This window comes from Fundulus heteroclitus, chromosome 14, assembly GCF_011125445.2.
Source record: "Fundulus heteroclitus isolate FHET01 chromosome 14, MU-UCD_Fhet_4.1, whole genome shotgun sequence".
In the NCBI taxonomy this organism is placed as follows: domain Eukaryota; kingdom Metazoa; phylum Chordata; class Actinopteri; order Cyprinodontiformes; family Fundulidae; genus Fundulus; species Fundulus heteroclitus.
In genome coordinates, this window is record NC_046374.1 from 4891812 (window position 1) to 4912940 (window position 21129).

General features: G+C 41.4%; 1 protein-coding gene across 1 annotated transcript in view; it reads left to right on the top strand.

Annotated features, from left to right (window-relative positions):
• Window positions 1–1437: 1437 nt before the first annotated feature.
• The window catches only part of LOC118565910 (proline-rich receptor-like protein kinase PERK2), a 79127-nt gene continuing 59435 nt past the window's right edge, over window positions 1438–21129 (top strand). Inside the window, exon 1 of the mRNA XM_036146988.1 lies at window positions 1438–1534. Coding sequence (XP_036002881.1) covers window positions 1438–1534 — 97 coding nt within the window. The remainder of the gene's footprint in view (window positions 1535–21129) is intronic.

Below are 21129 nucleotides of genomic sequence, written 5' to 3' on the forward strand. Positions count from 1 at the left end.
AGGGAATTATTTTACTGAGCAAATCATTCTTTAAAATGTTTATTTCTCAAATAATGTTTTCTGTAACTCAGGATTTGCATTGTGAATGGGTTGAAACACATGCCAAATGTTCTGAATTAGTGAAGCTAATTTAACCTCCATTCACATTCTTTAAGATGAACTTTGGGTTATTTAACTCAAACAAAATGTTATTTCATCAAATAATGTTTTGTTTACTCAGGATACGCATTGTGAATGGATTGAAAACATGCCAAATGTTTTCTAAATTAGTTAAGCTAATTTAACTCCATTTCATGCTTTTTGAATCAGATCTGCAGTGAACAGGATTCAATAGAGAGGTGTGTATATTTCCTTGTGTGGATTAGAGAGAAATCAACTTAAATTCAAACCTGTACACTGCGTTAACCAAAGTGTACTGAAGTGTACTGAATTAGCTCAGGCTCCTTCCCCACCTCTCTGGTGGGGAAGGAGCCTTAGCTAATGTGCAAGGTTGAGAGGTTCCGGCTAGAGATAGTCGGACTTACCTCAATGCATGGCTCTGGCTCTGGAACCAGTTTCCTTGAGGGGCTGGATATTCTTCCACTCTGGAGTTGGCCATGGTGAGAGGCGTCAAGCTGGAGTGGGCATACTTGTTGCCCCTCATATTGGTACCTGTACATTCGGGTTTACCCCGGTGAACGAGAGGGTGGCCTTCCTCCGCATATGTTTGGGGGGAAAGGTTCTGACTGTTGTTTGTGCCTATGCGGCAAACAGCAGTTCAGATTATCCACCCTTTTTGGAATCCTTGGAGGGGGTACTGACGAGTTACCCTCCTGGGGACTCCCTTGTTCTTCTGGGGACTTCAACGCTCAAGTGGCCAATGACAGTGAGACCTAGAGGGGCGTGGTTGGGAGGAACGGCCCACCTGATCTGAACTTGAGTAGTGTTGTGTTACATTGTCGTTGGACTTCTATTCTCATCATGGATTGTCCATAACAAACACCATGTTCAAGCATAAGGGTGTCCACATGCGCTCTTGGCACCATGACACCCTAGGCCGTAATTCAATGATCGACTTTGTTGTTGTTTCGTCTGACCTGCAGCTGCATGTCTTGGACATTTGGGTGAAGAGAGGGGCGGAGCTCTCCACTGACCACTACCTGGTGGTGAGTTGGCTCCAATGGTGGGGGAGGAAGCCGGTCAGACCTGGCAGGCCCAAATATATTGTGAGTGATTGCTGGGAACGTCTGGCAGAGTCCCTCGTGAGACGGAGCTTTAACTCCCTCCTCCGGGAGAGCTTTGAACATGTCCTGAGGGAGGTGGGGAACATTGGGCCTGAGTGGACCATGTTCAGTGCCTCTATTGTTGAGGCGGCTAGTCGGAGCTGTGGAACCTGTCAAGCTGAAAAAGGAGTCCTATCGGGCTTTATTGGCCCGTGGGACTCCAGAAGCAGCTGATATGTACTGGCAGTCCAAGTGGCACGCAGCTCGGCTGGTCGCTGAGGCAAAACCCCGGGCGCGGGAAGAGTTCGGAGGGGCCATGGAGAAAGACTTCCGTATGGCTTCGAGGCAATTCTGGTCCACTATCCGGCATCTCAGGAGGGGGAAGCAGTGCAGTACCAACACTGTTTATAGGGGGGGGGGGGGGCTGCTGACCTCGACTCGGGACGTTGCAATAATAATAATAATAATACATTTTATTTAAAAGGCGCCTTTCTGGACACTCAAGGTCACCGTACAAAAGGATTAAAAACACAATGTCAGAAACAAAGTCAAAACAAAAAACATACAGAGCCTGGGACAAGGAAATTGATATTTAAAGAGAATAGGCTAACTTAAATAGATGAGTTTTGAGTTATGATTTGAAATGGAGAAGTGAGTCTGTGTTTCTCAGTAGGGGTGGTAGAGAGTTCCAGAGGTGGGGGGCAGAGCAGCTGAATGCTCTGCTCCCCATGGTGGTGAGACGGGCGGAAGGGACAGTCAGGTGTAAACAGATGAGGATCTAAGAGCACGGGAGGGGGTGGGAATATGCAGGAGGCCTGACAGATATGGGGGGGGGGGGGGCAAGTTGGTGAAGGACCTTGAATGTCATCATGAGAATTTTGTATTCAATGCGGAATTGCACGGGGAGCCAGTGGAGTTGTTGGAGGACTGGAGTGATGTGGTGGATAGAGGCAGTTCTTGTTATAATGTGAGCAGCTGAGTTCTGGACCAGTTGTAGTTTATGGAGTGATTTTTGAGGAAGGCCAAAGAGGAGAGAGTTGCAGTAATCCAGTCGGGAGGTGACAAGGCTGTGCACAAGTATGGCACCAGTGTGGGGGGTTAGGGAGGGACGGAGGCGGTTGATGTTTCTTAAGTGGAAGCAGGCAGACCGGATAATGTTATTGATATGGGATTGAAAAGATAGGGTGCTATCGAGGATGACACCCAGACTCTTAACCTGGGGGGAAGGGGAGATGGAGGAGCTGTCAATAATAAGTGGGAAACTGTTGGTTTTGGAAAGAATTGATTTAGTGCCAATGAAGAGAACCTCAGTTTTACTGCTGTTTAAGTTTTTGGTGAACCAGGCTTTTATTTCAGAGATGCAATCTGTGAGGGAGGTGGGAGGAAGAGAGGACGATGGTTGCGTGGAGAGGTAGAGCTGGGTTTAATCGGCATAGCAGTGGAAGTGGATGTTAAATTTGCGGAAGATATTGCCAAGGGGAAGGAGGTAGATGATGAAGAGGAGGGGCCCCAGGAAGGAGACCTGGGGCACACCTGAGGTGACGGGGGAGGGGGTGGATTTGAGGGTCTTCAGTTGAATGAACTGAGTGCGGCCAGAAAAGTAGGAAATAAACCAGTCCAACAGAGTGTTAGTGATGCCAATGGAAGAAATCTGACTGAGGAGGGTGGTGTGACAGATGGTGTCAAAGGCTGCACTCAGGTCAAGGAGGATGAGGATGGTGAGTAAGGCAAGGCAAGGCAAGGCAAATTTATTTATATAGCACAATTCAATTCAATTCAATTCAATTCAATTTTATTTATATAGCGCCAAATCATGAAACATGTCATCTCAAGGCACTTTACAAAGTCAAGTTCAATCATATTATACAGATTGGGTCAGATTATACAGATTGGTCAAAAATGTCCTATATAAGGAAACCAGTTGATTGCATCAAAGTCCCGACAAGCAGCAGTCACTCCTGGGGAACCGTAGAGCCACAGGGAGAGTCGTCTGCATTGTACATGGCTTTGCTGCAATCCCTCATACTGAGCAAGCATGAAGCGACAGTGGGAAGAAAAACCACCCATTAACGGGAAAAAAAACCTCCGGCAGAACCGGGCTCAATATGAACGGTCATCTGCCTCGACCGACTGGGGTTGCAGAAGACAGAACAGAGACACAACAAGACAGACAAACAAGCACAGAAGCACACATTGATCTAGTAATCTGTTCTACATTAGATGGTAGTAGCGGGTGAGCCGTCTTCTCTGGATGATGTCACAGTTAACAGAACGCCAGACCAGGTGTACCTACTATGAAGAAAAAGAGAGCAAAAAGTTAAAAGCTGAAATGACGACAGTCATTTCAATGTAATACAATGCAAAACTGGAGAACAGTAGACTGAAGAACAGTAGAAATCAGTAGAGTGAGAAAATTAGACCCTGATGTCCTCCAGCAGCCTAGGCCTATCACAGCACAACTATAGAGATAGCTCAGGGTATGAGCCACTCTAACTATAAGCTTTGTCAAAAAGGAAAGTTTTAACATTAGTCTTAAAAATAGATAGGGTGTCTGCCTCACGGACCAAAACTGGGAGTTGGTTCCACAGGAGAGGAGCCTGATAGCTAAAGGATCTGCCTCCCATTCTACTTTTAGAGACTCTAGGAACCAGCAGCAGACCTGCAGTCTGAGAGCGAAGTGCTCTGTTAGGAACATACGGGGTAATCAGAGCTCTGATATATGGTGGAGCTTGATTATTAAGGGCTTTATACGTTAGAAGGAGAATTTTAAATTCTATTCTTGATTTAACAGGAAGCCAATGAAGGGAAGCTAAAATTGGAGAAATATGATCCCTCTTGTTGATTTTCATCAGAACTCTTGCCGCAGCATTTTGAATCAGCTGAAGACTTCGAACTGCATTTTGTGGACTTCCTGATAGTAAAGAATTACAATAGTCCAGCCTTGAAGTAACAAATGCATGGACTAGTTTTTCAGCATCACTCCTGGACAGAATGTTTCTAATTTTGGTGATATTCCGGAGGTGAAAAAAGGAAACTCTGGAAACCTGTTTAATATGGGATTTAAATGACATGTCTTGGTCGAAAACAACACCAAGATTTTTAACTTTATTACCAGAGGCCAAGTTAATGCCATCCAGATTAAGGGATTGATTAAGAACTTTATTTTTTGAAGACTCTGGCCCAAAGATTACAACTTCTGTCTTGTCAGAATTTAAATGCAGGAAATTTAAAGTCATCCAGCTTTTGATGTCATCAAGACATGACTGCAGTCGAAGTAACTGATTGGATTCATCAGGATTTATGGATAAATATAGCTGAGTGTCATCAGCATAACAGTGGAAATTAATCCCATGCTGTCTGATAATTTTGCCAATCGGAAGCATATATATAGTAAATAGAATTGGTCCAAGGACTGAACCCTGTGGTACTCCACAAGTGACCCTAGAGTTTGAGGAAGATTTATTATTAACATGAACAAACTGGAGCCACAGGGCTCAGTACAGAGACAATGTAAAGTGCTTTACATGATTAAAATATAGGAATAAAAGCAAGTAGGGATAGAATGTAGAAACAAAAAAGAACATTAAAAACAGTAAAACAGTTTAAATAGAACATTCAAAGGCAATTTTAAATGTGGGCAAATGTGTTTTTAATCTCGTTTTAAAGGAACTCAGGCTTTCCGCACTTTTACAGTTTTCTGGAAGTTTGTTCCAGATAACCGGAGCATAGGAACTAAATGCTGCTTCTCTGTGTTTGGTTCGTGTTCTAGGTATGCAGAGCAGGCTGGAGCCAGAAGACCTGAGTGGTCTGGAGGGTTGATACACTGATAACAAGTCTGTGATGTATTTAGGTGCTAAGCCGTTTAGGGTTATATAAACTAACAGAAGTATTTTAAAGTCTATTCTCTGAGATACAGGAAGCCAGTGTAATGACTTTAGAACTGGGGTTATGTGCTCTACTTTCTTATTCTTAGTGAGGACGCGGGCAGCAGCGTTCTAGATCAGCTGCAGCTGTCTGATCCATAGGCAGGCCTATGAAAACACCGTTGCAGTAATCAATTCTACTACATATAAACACATGGATTAGTTTTTCCAGATCCTTCTGAGTCATTAGTCCTTTAATCCTGGAAATGTTCCTCAGGTGATAGAAAGCCGACCTTGTCACTGTCTTTAGATGCTTTTGGAGGTTCAGGTCTGAGTCCATCACTACACCCAGGTTTCGGGCCTGTTCAGTGGTTTCTAGCTGAAGCGACTGAAGCTGTGTGCTAACTTTTGATCTCTCCTCTATTGGTCCAAAGAGTATTACTTCAGTTTTGTTTTTATTCAATTGAAGAAAGTTTTGACACATCCATGCATTGATTTCTTCTAGGCATTTACTCAGTGCCTGAACTGGTTCATAGTCACCTGGTGACATGGTGATGTAAAGCTGTGTTTCATCTGCATAGTTATGGTAGCTGATGTTGTTTTTTATGATCTGAGCTAGAGAGAGCATGTAGATATTGAAGAGGAGGGGACCCACGATGGACCCTTGGGGAACCCCACATGTGATTTTTGTTGTCTTTGATGTAAAGTTACCTACTGATACAAAAAAGTCCCTGTCCTTTAAATAGGATTTAAACCAGTGGAGAGCTGTACCAGAGAGGCCGACCCAGTTCTCCAGGCGTTCTAACAGGATGGAGTGATCGACAGTATCAATGCTGCACTGAGGTCCAATAGAACCAGCACGGTGGTTCTTCCACAGTCTGTATTTATATGGATGTCATTAAACACCTTGATAAGGGCGGTCTCTGTACTGTGGTGAGCACGGAATCCAGACTGGAAAACGTCAAAGCGGCTGGTCGTTGTTAAGAAGGTGTTTAATTGTTGAAATACAGCTTTTTCAATAATCTTACTGATAAAGGGGAGGTTTGAGATGGGCCTGTAGTTTTGGAGTAGAAGTTTGTCTAAATTGTTCTTTTTTAACAGTGGTTTGATATTTGCTGTTTTTAGGGACTGGGGGAAAACACCTGACAGAAGGGACGTGTTTATTATCTGAGTCAAATCAGAAGCTATGACAGGTAAAACTTTTATAAAGAAAACTGTGGGTAGAACATCAAGGCAGCAGGAGGAGGAACTTAGCTGCTGAATGATCTGCTCTAAGCTTTTGTGGTTTATTTGGCTGAATTGGGACATTTTGTCAGAAGTAGTTCCAGCTGAATACAGCATTGGTTCTGGTGTTGATATGGTAGTACAAGTGATCCTCTAATTTTTAGGATTTTCTCAGTAAAGAAGTTAGCAAATTCATTGCAGGCCCTGGTGGAGTGGAGTTCTGAAGCCACGGACACAGGAGGATTTGATAGCCTGTCAACTGTGGAAAATAAGACACAAGCATTATTAATGTTTTTCTTAATGATCTCAGAGAAGAAAGATTATCTTGCATTTTTCATTTGTGAGTTATATCTATAAAGTTTCTCTTTATAGATGTCATAGTGAACCTGGAGTCTGTTCTTTCTCCACCTGCGTTCAGCTTTTCGACACTTTTTTCACCTCTAACTGCTGGAGCATTTCTCCAAGGAGATTTTTTCTTCCCGGAAAGAACTTTCACTTTGACTGGAGCAATGCAGTCAATGATGTCTGAGACTTTAGGATGAAAGTTATCTACTAGCTCATCTACTGAGTTGCAGCCCAAGGTTGAAGTAGCAGAGTAAGCTTGAATGAATAAATGTTTCCGTGGCATTGTCCTTAAAGGTGCGTTTTCTTACGATGTCCCTTTGGCTAAATGAGTCGCTGGTAATTATGCTTTCAAAGGTAACAGAAAAGTGATCAGATAGGGCAACATCAGTTACATTGACGTTAGAAATCTTTAGACCTTTAGTGATGATTAAGTCTAACATGTGTCCCTGTTTGTGTGTTGGCTGTTTAACATGTTGAGTTAAACCAAAGTTTCTAAGTGTGTCACACAGTTCTTTTGCACTTCTGTCTTCAGGGTTGTCAACGTGAAAGTTGAAGTCTCCCACAATAATTAAACAGTTATAATCAACACATACCACAGACAGGAGGTCACTAAAAGCCTTAAAAAAGTTTGATATGGACTTAGAAGGCCTGTACACATTCAGAAACATAGTTCGTACCGGGCTTTTTACCTGGAGAGCCAAATGTTCAAAAGAGTCGAATTTTCCCAAAAACACCTTTTTACACTTTAGTGAATCATTAAACAATGTAGTCCAGAATCAGATGCCATGAGGAGGTCATTGGTGATTTTGATGAGTGCTGTTTCAGTGCTATGGAGTGGCCAGAAACCAGACTAGAACTCTTCATACAGGCTGTTGGCAGATAGGTGAGAATGGAGCTGGGAGGCAACTGTTTTTTCAAGAATTTTGGAAATGAAGGGTAAATTGGAGATAGGATGGAGGTTGTTGAAGTTGATGGGGTCGGCACCAGGTTTGTTTTTTTTTACAATCGGGGTGATGGCAGCAGTTTTGAGAGGTGTAGGGACAGTTCCAGTGGTGAGGGAGGTGCGGATGATAGCGGAAATGAGGGGGATCAGAAAGGGGAGGCAGGTTTTGACAAGTTGTGTTGGCAAGAGGTCCAATTGACAGGTGGATGGTTTGGATGAGCTCTGCAATTTCCGAGACAGTGGGAAGATGGAAGGAGGGAAATGAATGGGTAGGTGGGGGTAGATCTGCTTAGGTGCTGACATGAGGCATTGATCCAAGGTTCTGGTGAATGTTCTTGAGTTTTCCTGTGAAATATGACATTATGTCATTGCAGAAGGAGGTTGTGTAAATGTGTGGGGGGGAAGAGTCCCGGGGTTTGGTAGTATTGTTGAGTATAGAGAAAAGTGACTTAGAGCTAGCTGGCAATGGAGTCCTTGTAGTGAATGATGTGATTATTGTACATTTCTTTGTGTATAGTGAGACCAGTTTGTCTCTAAAGTCTTTCAAGTTGCCATCCTTTGGGTTTCATGCGTCGGAGATTGGGGGTGAACCAGGGGGCGGAGACGGAGAAAGAAACAAAGCTGTTTTTTAGTGGAGCAAGTGAGTCAAGAATATTATGGAGACCAGTGTTGTAGTGAAAGACCAGATCATCAGGGGTGAACAGATTATTGAAGTCAATGAGGCAGGAAGAGTGGATACTTGAAATAAGGGTGGAGGGATCGATGTTCTTTGTGTTCCGGAAGGATATGAGGCGGGATGTTTTAGAGGTGGAGCATGGAGGGCGACAAATCCACCGTCGGGAGCTGGAGCAGATGGATTTTATTGCTGTTGAACCGTTGTGGTGGACAATCCGGCGGGACACTCGGTGGATGTATCTCCGACGTGCAGCAGAGTTTGGAATGTACAGTAGTTAGCAAGTGTTGGATGATGTTCCGAATTCTGGAGGTGATGAAGGTGTAGATAAGGAGAGTGATGGACAAAGATGAACAATGTTCCTGAGATGAAAGAAGGCAGTTCTAGTGAATTGGTTTATGTGATTTTCAAAGGAGAGGGTATTATGAAAGATAACTCTGAGGTTGCGACTGTGGGGGGATGCAGACGAGGTGGAGTTGACCATGGTGAGGTGGAAACTGTCTGTGGTTTTGTTGAGGGATTTGGGGTCAACAATAATCAGGTCTGATTTGCCACAGTTAGGTTTGAGGAAGTCGATCAGCATCCAAGATTTGATGTCACACAGACAGTTTGAGAGAGAGGAGTGAGTGGTGGGTGTTATGGACAGACCTCTCAACTTTTATCAAAAGTTAAGAGTGAGATTATGCTAATTTGGGGCGGGGCTTGCTTTGGGGGCGGGGCTAACCTGACCCAGGAAGAGCCGGTGGAGTCAACTCCATCTCATTTTTATCCCACCAGACAATGAAGTAGACATGTATTACTTGTGTTAAAAAGAGAAAGAGACGTATTAATACTTTATTGTTCAGTTAATGGATTAAGACATAAAAAAATCCACAATTGTTCAAATAATACTGAATAAAATTAAGTAGTTTTAAGTTATTGACCAAATTATTACACTGTTACACATTCATCTATGGATTGTTTATCATTGTAAATCTATAACCTGATTGGTGAATCAGGCTGAGTTTCATCAAGCCTTTATGGTCAACAATTTCCCCTCAGCAGCAACACTGAAGCACACAGAGGTTCCTGCTGCGTCTTTACGCACGATCCAGCTGCTGATGTCTCCCTCCTTTCAGCTCAATGCACTTCTAGACTGTTATAACATTCTCATCACCTTTCACAGCGACAGGTTTCTCAGTCAGTCGCCGCGCTGATCAGATGAATCTCTATTGCTCTCGTCAGTGCGCTCTGGGCGGTGAGGTGGGCGGATTTTACCCCCGTGCGCTGCGTGCGAGGGATAAACAGCGGGGAAAATGCATAACTAAATACTGTAATGGGCTCCTATAAAGGGAACAGGGGTACTGACAGGTCTAAGATGAAGCCCCTGATGTTACAAGTTCTTTAAAATTACCCTTAAAAGTGCGCACCTGAATTAAAGCGCGAGGCAGCACGCCCACCGAAGCGCCATTGATTCTATGTTGTTAAAAATAAAATAGCATGAAATACAGCTACTAACTCTCCTCTCCTTTGCGATTTTTATGCGTGAGAAATTCCATGTTTGCGTGTGAAATGTCATGTGTTGCGTGTGAGCATGTGAAGTCAGTGAAATGCGTGTGTCACACGGTCAATGCGTGAGAGTTGAGAGCTATGGTTATGGAGTTGGTGGAGATTTAAGCTATATCACCTTATCTATTGGTTGTCCCACATGGCACTGTGATGCACTCCCGTAACGCCAGTGTCCATGCTTGTTCCATCCTAGTTTCTGTTTGCTGGCTGGGCATGCACACTTCTAGTGTTTATGTATCCGGTTAGCTTAGCAGCTAGGTTATTGGTTAGCTTATTGGTTAGCTATTCATTGTAGCTCCACTTCTCTCACTGTAGATTTTGAACATGGCTGAGAGTTACAAGAAGTGAAGCGCATTTGTGTTTATGAGAAGAAGAGGAAGGCCTCAGTACAACGTAATAATACCAGAGTGGATTTGGGAGATTTTTTTCATGTGATCCCCCTGAAGAGCGGAAGAGTAAGGTAAGACGGTCTTGCATAGTTATTCAAGAAGGGACTTGGGGAAACTTCCGGAAAAATCGTTGGTCCTAGCTTTCAGTCTCTGGTAGAAAAACACGAGTTCTTTCTTAGCAGAGATCTTCATAGCTTTGAGGATTACCCATAATACCTTGCTTTCTAAGTTTGAAAGCAGTTCAACGTTTGACTAGTAGGTGGTGCATTTTAGCAGGATTTAACCTAAACCATTTCAACTGTGATATACTTCCCTTGTCATAATCTTGAACATTTTGGACTAATTAGTTCCACTCCCCTCAGCCTTCTGCCATCTGTCGCCATCCTATCAGCTCAGTCCATGCCTCAGTCACCAGTCATCAGCCCAGACCAGTTCCACCTGCTGCCACTAATCAATCCCAATTCTGCTCACCTGTTTCCAGCCTTCATATACTTGCCTCACTCACCTACACCCTACCAGATCATCTCGTCTCCTCTCCTGTGCTCTGCTGTCGTAATGCTCCCAGTCCTGTATGCTCAACCTGTTGGACTGTGTTCAGCCCTCACTGAAGAAGGTTTCCAATGTCTGCATGCTGCTTGTCTGCTCTGTTTCCTTGAGGTCCTGCTGCTGCCACTGCTAACTCAGGTGAACCTTTGAGTTGCATTATCTGCTCAAGTCAACTCCTGCCTTCACCACCTGCTCAAGTTCATCACTGCCTGAAACTCTTGGTCTGTCTGCATCCTCTGGAGTCTCATTCCTATTCCTGCCTGCCTGCCTCGTCTGCAAGTATTATACGTGTCAATAAACCTTTTCAAACGTATTCTGTGTTGCCTGGATTTCGTGTTCACACCTACAACCGTTGTGATTCTGTATTTTTCAGTAAGTGTGTAACTCGCTTTTGGATAAATAATACAGAGTTTGGATTAAAGGATTGAATTTTTCAAACCCCATGAAGCCCTCTATACATCACTTCAAAAATAAAACATTTTGCTATTTCTTAGCCTTTTTTGTGTTGCTAAATTTCAGAGCGTGTAGATATAAATTCTAAATTGAAAGCATTGACTCTTACTTCCAGAAGTATTTGGTGGGTGTCCCACTCTTTAAATTACTTACAAACCAAGATTCAGTTCAGAATCCAAACAATGGAAAGAGCATAGCACATTGCAAACCAAACAAGACGTGACTGGCTACTTTTGTGGCAGAGCATGATCACTACATATCACACTGAGATCACCATCCTTATGCCAATGGTGACACCATGCTGTCAGGATGCTTTGCATCAGCACGGACAGGGAAACTGGTCAGAGTTGATGGGATGATGAATGGAGCGAAATACTACTAACTATAGGTGTTACAACACAGCTCAGCCAGGGAAATGACGAAGTAAGATTAAACCAGACGAAGTAGTGGAAAACAAAAGTGATTTGTTTTTTTCTGCCTTTGGCAAACAGAAAACAAAAAGAGAGTTCTAGAATTAATGCAAACGACCATTAGTTTTGGTTTACAAATAAAACTTCTATGAAATAAATACAACAGTTTGATGTAACAAGTAAGGCATCCGACAAATAGGGTGTCAAGGATTTTACTAGAAGTGACACATTTACCAAAGGACCAAATAACAAAGGGAACAAAATCAAAAGTTTTCAGTCACTGAGCAAACCAAAGAAACTAAAGGTGACTTCTGAACCTGCCTTCATAATCTCACAAATTTTACCCAGTTAGCACAAGATAGGCCTCGACTTAAACACTAAAGCTAGACCTGACAATAACCAGTTTGCATCAAACAACACATACAAGCCAAGGTAAAAAAAAAAAAAAATACAAGACACACTAACAAAAGAGTTGAGTTGTTCAGGTTAAATAGGTGAGCCTCTTGTGTGGTTGGAGGAGCAGGAGACGAATAGTTCAGAAATCAGAGGGACTTCCAGTGGGAGGAACAACTTCACAAGTTCATATTCCAGCAGGGCAAAAAACATAAACATACAGCCAGTGCTAAAGCACAATGGTATAAATCTAGAATAGTTTGATAAAAGTATAATTGTGCATTACTTCATGTTAATTAGTTTATTAGTTTATCAGATGAAAATCTCAAAAAAATACATGAAAGTTTGAGGTTCTCATGTTAGAAAAAGTGTAACAAAATGCTTTTCACAATGTTGCATTATATGGAGTTTCCATTTTGTGTTTGACCACAAACAGATTTAGAAGAAGTAACATAACAGACAACAGACAAAAAGATGGCACCTGATGATTTGACAGAAAGTAATTTCCTGATGCATGAACTAAAACCCTGGTTTTCGTTTCCCTCCAGACCCACCACACACATAAGGTTCCTCAGTTGGATATGTGTAAGGAAATGTGTAATTGTCCCAGGCTGCCTGGGACAATTCACATGTTTTTTTCTAACCCATATTTAAAGTGAATTTTAAAAGAGAGAAATAGCCTGCCTTGTCATTCATCAGTTGCAGCAGATTTGTGCTTAGCTTTACACTTAATGAATGTCTTTCCCTTTGTATGGTTTCTAAATGAAAAATTCATGGAATTGTCCTCTTAGGAGCCTAATCATGTGTCACGTTACATCAACGCCTCCAGATCTTCCTTGTAGTATATTCTACCTTTCCGCTAATTTAGCATGAATGTCTTTCGGCAGAAATTGTATAAACAGTTTGCTATTTATCATGTGTCAAACAAACCAGCTTGGAGGGATGTTTTCTGTAATGATAGACTGTGTTCACCCAAAAGACCTCTTGACAGCTTCGCCCCCTCAAACCACTTAAGCCAAAAAAGGGCTACATTTAATCTAGTGGGAGTGTTTTAAAGGCAAGTATTCGATTTTTTTAATGCATACATATTAGCAAATAAACAACTGCCCCATTTTTCTTTGGTGCTTTTGTTTCATTATATGGATGTTATTATTCATTCTTTTTTGTCAGAACTGTGTTACACTGAATTCAGATAAAAGCTTTAGGCTCTTCTCCTCATTTCATTCTTAAAAAAGAAAGAAGTTCACCTAAATCTCTGCAACACAAAAGAATTAAAAGGCTATGAAATGAAAGAAACAGCTGAAAGGATAAACTGCAATTTCTTTTGAAGACTGGTTTAGGATTTTGCAGTTTTATCTAAAGACAAGGGTTGTGCTGATTCCACAGAATGAATGTTTAGCGAATCAAAACCATTAGATACAAGCGTGAAGTCATCATAGCCAAAGGTTTTGGGAGTAACGCATTGTATTTTGTACCTGAAGGACCTGAAGATGTTTTTACATGTTTCAGTGGCGTATTGAAAATAAAAGTTTGTTGCTAACACTATAATATTAGAACAAAATTACAATAGGATATACTTTTATTGTCTCACAATGGGGAAATTTGTCCGTGACAGTGATAAAAAATACATGAACATTGTTAAATGATAGATTACAAGCTAATTTAAGGTTAAGTTCTAAGGTAAAAGAAAGTGAACTTATCAGAAAGCGAAAAAATAACACATTATACAATTATTGATAATATGGCATATTCAGATTAAAAGCAATATTAAAATTCTGCACCCAATGGGGACTGTCTGCTCTGTTGTGCATTTTCATGCTTTTAAATCATTTAATGTTTAATCAGATAAACCTCAGCCTCTCAGGTATTGTCTGGTGAATATCAGTCCAATTTGGCTTGATATTAGGACAATAGGTAAAAGAGGGGTTCGAGCAACAGCATTCTCAAACATTAATCTCTGCACACATATGGAGTAAATGAGTGACAACCTTTCTTCAAATATAAGAATTTATTAACAGAAATAAATCCCCGTCCAGGGAACACCATTAATAATGTTGTTTACCTGAATCTACGATATACTTCAATCAAAAACTCTTTATTAGGTTTGTCAAACCAAACCTACTAAACAAAATTAAGATTAAAGAAACAAAGGAACTTTGTACACACAAAAGAGCAAAATTGCAGATAAAACCGTTGAACCATCACCGTAAAATGATTACATGAATTTCAGAATTCAGTGAGAATTTTTAAGTTAGAGAACCAAAGTTCATCTTAAAGAATTTTGAAAAGTTTAGTTTCACTAATTTAGAACAACATTTGTTATCTGTTTAACCCATTCACAGTGCAACTCCAAGTTAGATAAAACATTATTTGAGACAATAACATTTTAAAGATGTCAGGTGTACGGTTCTGTACAGTAGAGGGGTCCGTTCTTCGTACGTTGCTTAAAACATCCAAGATCAAATGACACATCCAAGATGATTTCATCCGGCTAATCATGATCCAGCTAATTTGGTTCTTCGAACACACCTGTTGTTTATGATTAGTATGGCTGGATTGAGTTATCTGAGACAACTGCGCGTTCATGCGTTTGTTTAAAAGGGGAAATGTATCGATAGTAGAAACAATGATCAGCAACGCTGCTATTGGCTGTTCACCATGGCCAAAGAACGCCCACAGTTTTTCTCCGAAGCAGAACAAGAGCTTTTAATGGAAGGTTATGCCGAATTTAAGTCATTAATTAAAACACCTAAAAATCTGTTAAAGCCAGGAGAGAGGGCTGACCAAAAGTAGCAGATAAATTAATGCGTAAATACTGTCCATGGTTGATGTTTCTATCACTTTCTACAGTATGAATTTTTGCATTTTAATAATCTCATATTTACTTTGTTCTTTTATGTCAGAGCCTCCACGGGACCCACTAGAACATGGGGACAAGTAAAAGTGAAATACAAGAATATTCTACAAAATGGTAGCCTTTAATTATTATACTTAATTTTAAAAAGGCACTTGTTATGTCAAGAGATTCAAATTTCAGTGTCATTCCTTAGACACTGGAAGTAAAGGACACGTGCAAACTGGGAATTTTAACAAAAAAAAACTTTATCCATAAAAAATGAAAATTTTCCTTTTCCAAGTCATCCACAGTTTACACGGTAAAACTGTATTGCTCTGTGTCTAGATAATCCATCCATAGTTTTTTCTAATACAATATACGGCTCGACAGGAAGCAAGCCTTTCAAAGTAAACTAAACTTCACAATAAAATGGCCTGAACAAATCTTCTTACTGAATAGGATAAAAATAAAAAGCAAACCATCATACAAATAACTTAAATATTTTAGATTTATGGCTCCAACACCACTTTTTCCTCTTTAAAAGCCACTGTTAAATGATGTGTTTGTCTGTTTATAACAGCCACCAAGAAAAATCTCTCTACAATTACACTGTCGAGCTGCGCTAAAGGATCCTCTCTATTGCACAATACGCGATTAATTCGAAAAACTCTGCAAATTATTCTTGCACCTTCCGCAACAGGTTGCTCTCGTAAAAATGGACGACATGGCTACGGCAGACTTCTCCATCTCCTCCGCTTATACAGCCGTGATCTAATGTTGTTTACATGAAATAAGCCTGCTCTCGAGCAGGCTTAAGCTGGCGCACATGTTGCTATGACAACAAGTGCAGGATGTCTTTCAAAGAACCAAATGATCCAAGATCAGGCCAAATCGTCAACAATGAAATCCTGCTAACTGAGTTAGCGACGTATGAGAACGGACCCGAGGTGTGTTGTTGTTGTTGTTACCTTTCTCCACCAGGGTGCAACAGGTGGATGCCTGCCACAGGTGATTTCCATCCACACCAATTAGGAGGAGTACTTAAGGTGGATGGAGCCAAGTGGAAGGCGTCCATGAGTGGTACCTGAATAGAACCTTGCTCCAAGTCCTTCCATGGTTCCAATTTTTCCCTTGGCTGATTCTGTTACTCTTTCAGGTTACTCCTTGTTCATGTCTGGTTATGCCTAGAACTCTCCTCGGAAGGATCAATTGTAACACTTTAGCCACTAGGGGGCAATAGACCTGTAACTTTCAGGTTTTGCATCACTGAAGGCCACTGGCAACACTGCACTGCTGCAAAATTAAACACTCTCTTTTTGTGTTTTGGAATCTGATAACAGACCACTTTGGACTAGCAAATTGAGAAGTCATCGAGTTACTTCTAAAGACAAGGCCACATTCACCCTTCTAGATCATACGCTGCTCCGCCTCTCTGCCTGCTCGGACGCTTTTTTCTCTGCTCCCTGCTTGCTTGCATTTTCCTGCGTTTTACTTTTTATCTCCTTTTTATCTCTTTGCCAAAACCACGGAAAGTTGGATTTAGTTATTTTTATTTATTTTCTTTTTATGTATTTTTGATTTTGATTTTGCAAAGATGCCTACCTTCACCACAGTGGACCTTGACACGCTTCTACAAAAGATCGCTGTTATAGAACAGAAGATATGCCGACTCGAACTGAATTATGATGTAAACGGCGCGTATGGAAATGAAACAACCCTGCCTGTGACTCCAAACGGGGACCACCAGCCCAGCAACTCTCTGAACAAACAGATCCCTGAGGAAAATGAGAATCCCTGGATCACTCAGGGTGCAAGACCAAAGGATCAATGAACTCCACGCCTAGACAAAGAAAACTGGCCGAGACTACAGAGAGATGTCCCAGGACAAGGGAAACAACAGCGGGCTGTTCTCAAAACAAATGATGGGAGTAAACCTGCTGGAAATGCTGGAATTCCTTTACGAAACAGATTCGCTCCGCTCCAAAATGTGACCCAGGAGAATCATGACAACACTCAGAGGTACGTCAACGACTTTTGCTCTAATAAATCAGAGAAAGGACATGCCACGGGGCCAAGGACCCTGATTTTATGCAGTGGGTCTGTATGTGGGATTAAACATTTCTGTAACAAGAAATACACAGAGGTGTTAATTTATAAGGACTCGAACTATGGCCCGGTGTCTGATTTATTAGACATCCTTCCAAGGATCTTGAAAGAGCGCCCGACCTTGGAAAAACTCATAATACAAGCTGAAGCCCTGGGCGACGTCACCCGGATAAGAAAATCAGAAGTATTGAAAGAGGATTACATTCGTCTGTTGAACTTAGTTCATGGCAAAAATGTCAAGGTGCTTCTCAGCGGCCCTTTCCCGCCCGTGGCTTGTGGAGACGAGATTTTTTCCAGAATTCTGATGCTAAACAAATGGCTGGAAAAAACATGCAAAGAAACAACTGTAACCTTCATAGACAACTTTAACATCTTCTGGGAAAGAAGACATCTGTTTAGCAGCAATGGCTTCTTTCTAAATAGGTCAGATGCAAAACAACTGATTTCAAACATCTTCTATTCTGTGAACCATGCTCCATCAGCTTTGTTCCAAAACAAAGAACATCCAGTGCCTAAACAAAAGATAAGCCCAGTGCAGCCCGAACAAGCCAAGATAAACATGGCCAGAAAGATGACACAGAAAGAGGCTACATCAGAATTACAGGAGGATTCATCCCAGATCTCAGCAGGACAACGAGAGCACCAAGAATCGCCATCGTCACAAACACCGATCCAGACTACACCCGCCTCGCCTTCCTCTCCACAAAGCCCAGAAGTTCCTTTCCTGGATTTCTCTCATAACATGAACAAAGTCCTTAAGATTGGTCTACAGTTGACATCCTCTCCACATATTAATTCTGAATACCGCAGTTCTGTGACAAAATCAGCATCTTCCAAAGGACGCAGAGGTCCAGATCCTCCTCCTCCTCTACATATCACAGAACATGCCTGTCCTGAAGACCTTCGGATAACTTCCTTGTGATATTCAGCGGGCCCTGGCAGTACGTTTATCAGTCAAGACCGCTTCCAGCATAAGCCTGGGCCTCCTGACGGAGAACATGGAATATCTGTTATGATACGTGGCAGAAATAAGAAAAGCAAAAGGAAAACAGACAGGAATAATCAGTCGTACTTAAAAATCATAAACTGTCAGATGCAACCTGTCACAGAGACATCATCAACCACCAAATCATATAAACTGGGTTGATTAAACATTAGATCTCTGTCAGGAAAATCCCTTTTAATTAATGACTTCATTATTGACAATAATCTTGATGTTATGTTTTTAACAGAAACATGGTTACATGAATTTAGTGAAGCAGCTATACTGATGGAGTCGACACCTCCAAACTAAAATTTTCTTTGTGAAAGCAGACAGCAAAAGAAAGGTGGAGGAGTAGCAACATTGTTTAATGATTCACTAAAGTGTAAAAAGGTGTTTTTGGGAAAATTTGACTCTTTTGAACATTTGGCTCTCCAGGTAAAGAGCCCGGTACGAACTATGTTTCTGAATGTTTACAGGCCTCCTAAGTCCACATCAAACTTTTTTAATGATTTCAGTGACCTGCTGTCTGTGATATGTGTTGATTATGACTGTTTAATTATTGTGGGAGACTTCAACTTTCACGTTGACAACCCTGAAGACAGAAGTGCAAAAGAACTGTGTGACACACTTAGAAACTTTGGTTTAACTCAGCATGTTAAACAGCCAACACACAAACAGGGACATATTTTAGACTTAATCATCACTAAAGGTCTAAACCTTTCACAGGTCAATGTAACTGATGTTGCCTTATCCGATCACTTCTCCGTTACCTTTGAATGTATCATTTCCAGTGACTCATTTAGCCAAAGGGACATCGTAAGAAAACGCACCTTTAAGGACAATGCCACAGAAAATTTTATTCAAGCTTACTCTGATACTTCAACCTTGGGCTGCAACTCAGTAGATGAGCTAGTAGATAACTTTCATTCTAAAGTCTCAGACATCATTAACTGCATTGCTCCAGTTAAAGTGAAAGTTGTTTCCGGGAAGAAAAAATCTCCTTGGAGAAATGCTCCAGCAGTTAGAAGTGAAAAAAGGGAATGTCGAAAAGCTGAACGCAGGTGGAGAAAGAACAGACTCCAGGTTCACTATGACATCTATAAAGAGAGACTTTACAGATATAACTTACAACTGAAAAATGCAAGAGAATCTTTCTTCTCTGAGATCATTAAGAAAAACATTAATAATGCTTGTGTCTTATTTGCCACAGTCGACAGGTTAACAAATCCTCCTGTGTCAGTGGCTTCAGAACTCCACTCCACCAGGGCCTGCAATGAATTTGCTAACTTCTTTACTGAGAAAATCCTAAAAATTAGAGGATCAGTTTGTACATCCACACCAGCTCCAGAACCAAAGCCGTACTCAGCTGGAACTTATCCTGACAAAATGTCCCAATTCAGCCAAATAAACCACAAAAGCTTAGAGCAGATCATTCAGCAGTTAAGTTCCTCCTCCAGCTGCCTTGATGTTCTACCCACAGCTTTCTTTATAAAAGTTTTACCTGTCATAGCTTCTGATTTGACTCAGATAATAAACACGTCCCTCCTGTCAGGTGTTTTCCCCCAGTCCCTAAAAACAGCAATTATCAAACCACTGCTGAAAAAGAATAATTTAGACAAACTTCTACTCCAGAACTACAGGCCCATCTCAAACCTCCCCTTTATCAGTAAGATTATTGAAAAAGCTGTATTTCAACAATTAAACACCTTCTTAACAACGACCAGACGATTTGACGTTTTCCAGTCAGGTTTCCGCGCTCACCACAGTACAGAGACCGCCCTTATCAAGGTGTTTAATGACATCCATATAAATACAGACTGTGGAAGAACCACCGTGCTGGTTCTATTGGACCTTAGTGCAGCATTTGATACTGTTGATCACTCCATTCTGTTAGAACGCCTGGAGAACTGGGTCGGCCTCTCTGGTACAGCTCTCCACTGGTTTAAATCCTACTTAAAGGACAGGGAATTTTTTGTATCAGTAGGTAACTTTACATCAAAGACAACAAAAATCACATGTGGGGTTCCCCAAGGGTCCATCGTGGGTCCCCTCCTATTCAATATCTACATGCTCCCTCTAGCCCAGATAATAAAAAATAACAACATCAGCTACCATAACTATGCAGACGACACACAGCTCTACATCACCATGTCACCAGGTGACTATGAACCAGTTCAGGCACTGAGTAAATGCCTAGAAGAAATCAATACGTGGATGTGCCAAAATTTTCTCCAATTGAATAAAAACAAAACTGAAGTAATAATATTTGGACCAATAGAGGAAAGATCAAAAGTTAGCACACAGCTTCAGTCGCTTCAGCTAAAAACCACTAATCAGGCCCGAAATCTGGGAGTAGTGATGGACTCAGACCTGAACCTTCAAAAGCATCTAAAGACAGTTACAAGGTCGGCTTTCTATCACCTGAAGAACATTTCTAGGATTAATAGACTGATGTCTCAGCAGGATCTGGAAAAACTAATCCATGCGTTTATTTTTAGTCGAATAGATTACTGCAACGGTGTCTTCACAGGTCTGCCTAAAAAAGTGGATCAGACAGCTGCAGCTGATCCAGAACGCTGCTGCCCGCGTCCTCACTAATACTAAGAAAGTAGAGCACATCACCCCAGTTCTAAAGTCCTTACACTGGCTCCCTGTATCTCAGAGAATAGACTTTAAAATACTTCTGTTAGTCTATAAATCCTTAAATGGCTTAGCTCCTAAATACATCACAGACTTGTTATCAGCGTATAAACCCTCCAGACCACTAAGGTCTTCTGACTCCAGCCTGCTCTGCATACCTAGAACCAGAACCAAACATGGAGAAGCAGCATTTAGTTCCTATGCTCCAATTATCTGGAACAAACTTCCAGAAAACTGTAAAAGTGCGGAAAGCCTGAGTTCTTTTAAATCAAGATTAAAAACACATTTGTTTAAAATTGCCTTCAACTGTCCTAGTTAACTGAATCACCACTTTTTTGTTCTATTTTCTATCTATATTTTATTCCTACTTGCTTTTATTCTGTTTTATTTTGCTATATTTTAATCATGTAAAGCACTTTGCATTGTCTTTGTACTGAATTGTGCTATATAAATAAATTTGCCTTGCCTTGCCTTACGCAGAGTCTCCCATTGAAACGGAGAGGGAGAGGACGAAGCAGAGCCAGGGGGAGAGGGAGGGGGAGCTCCAGGAGCCGTGGGAGAGAGGAATGGGGC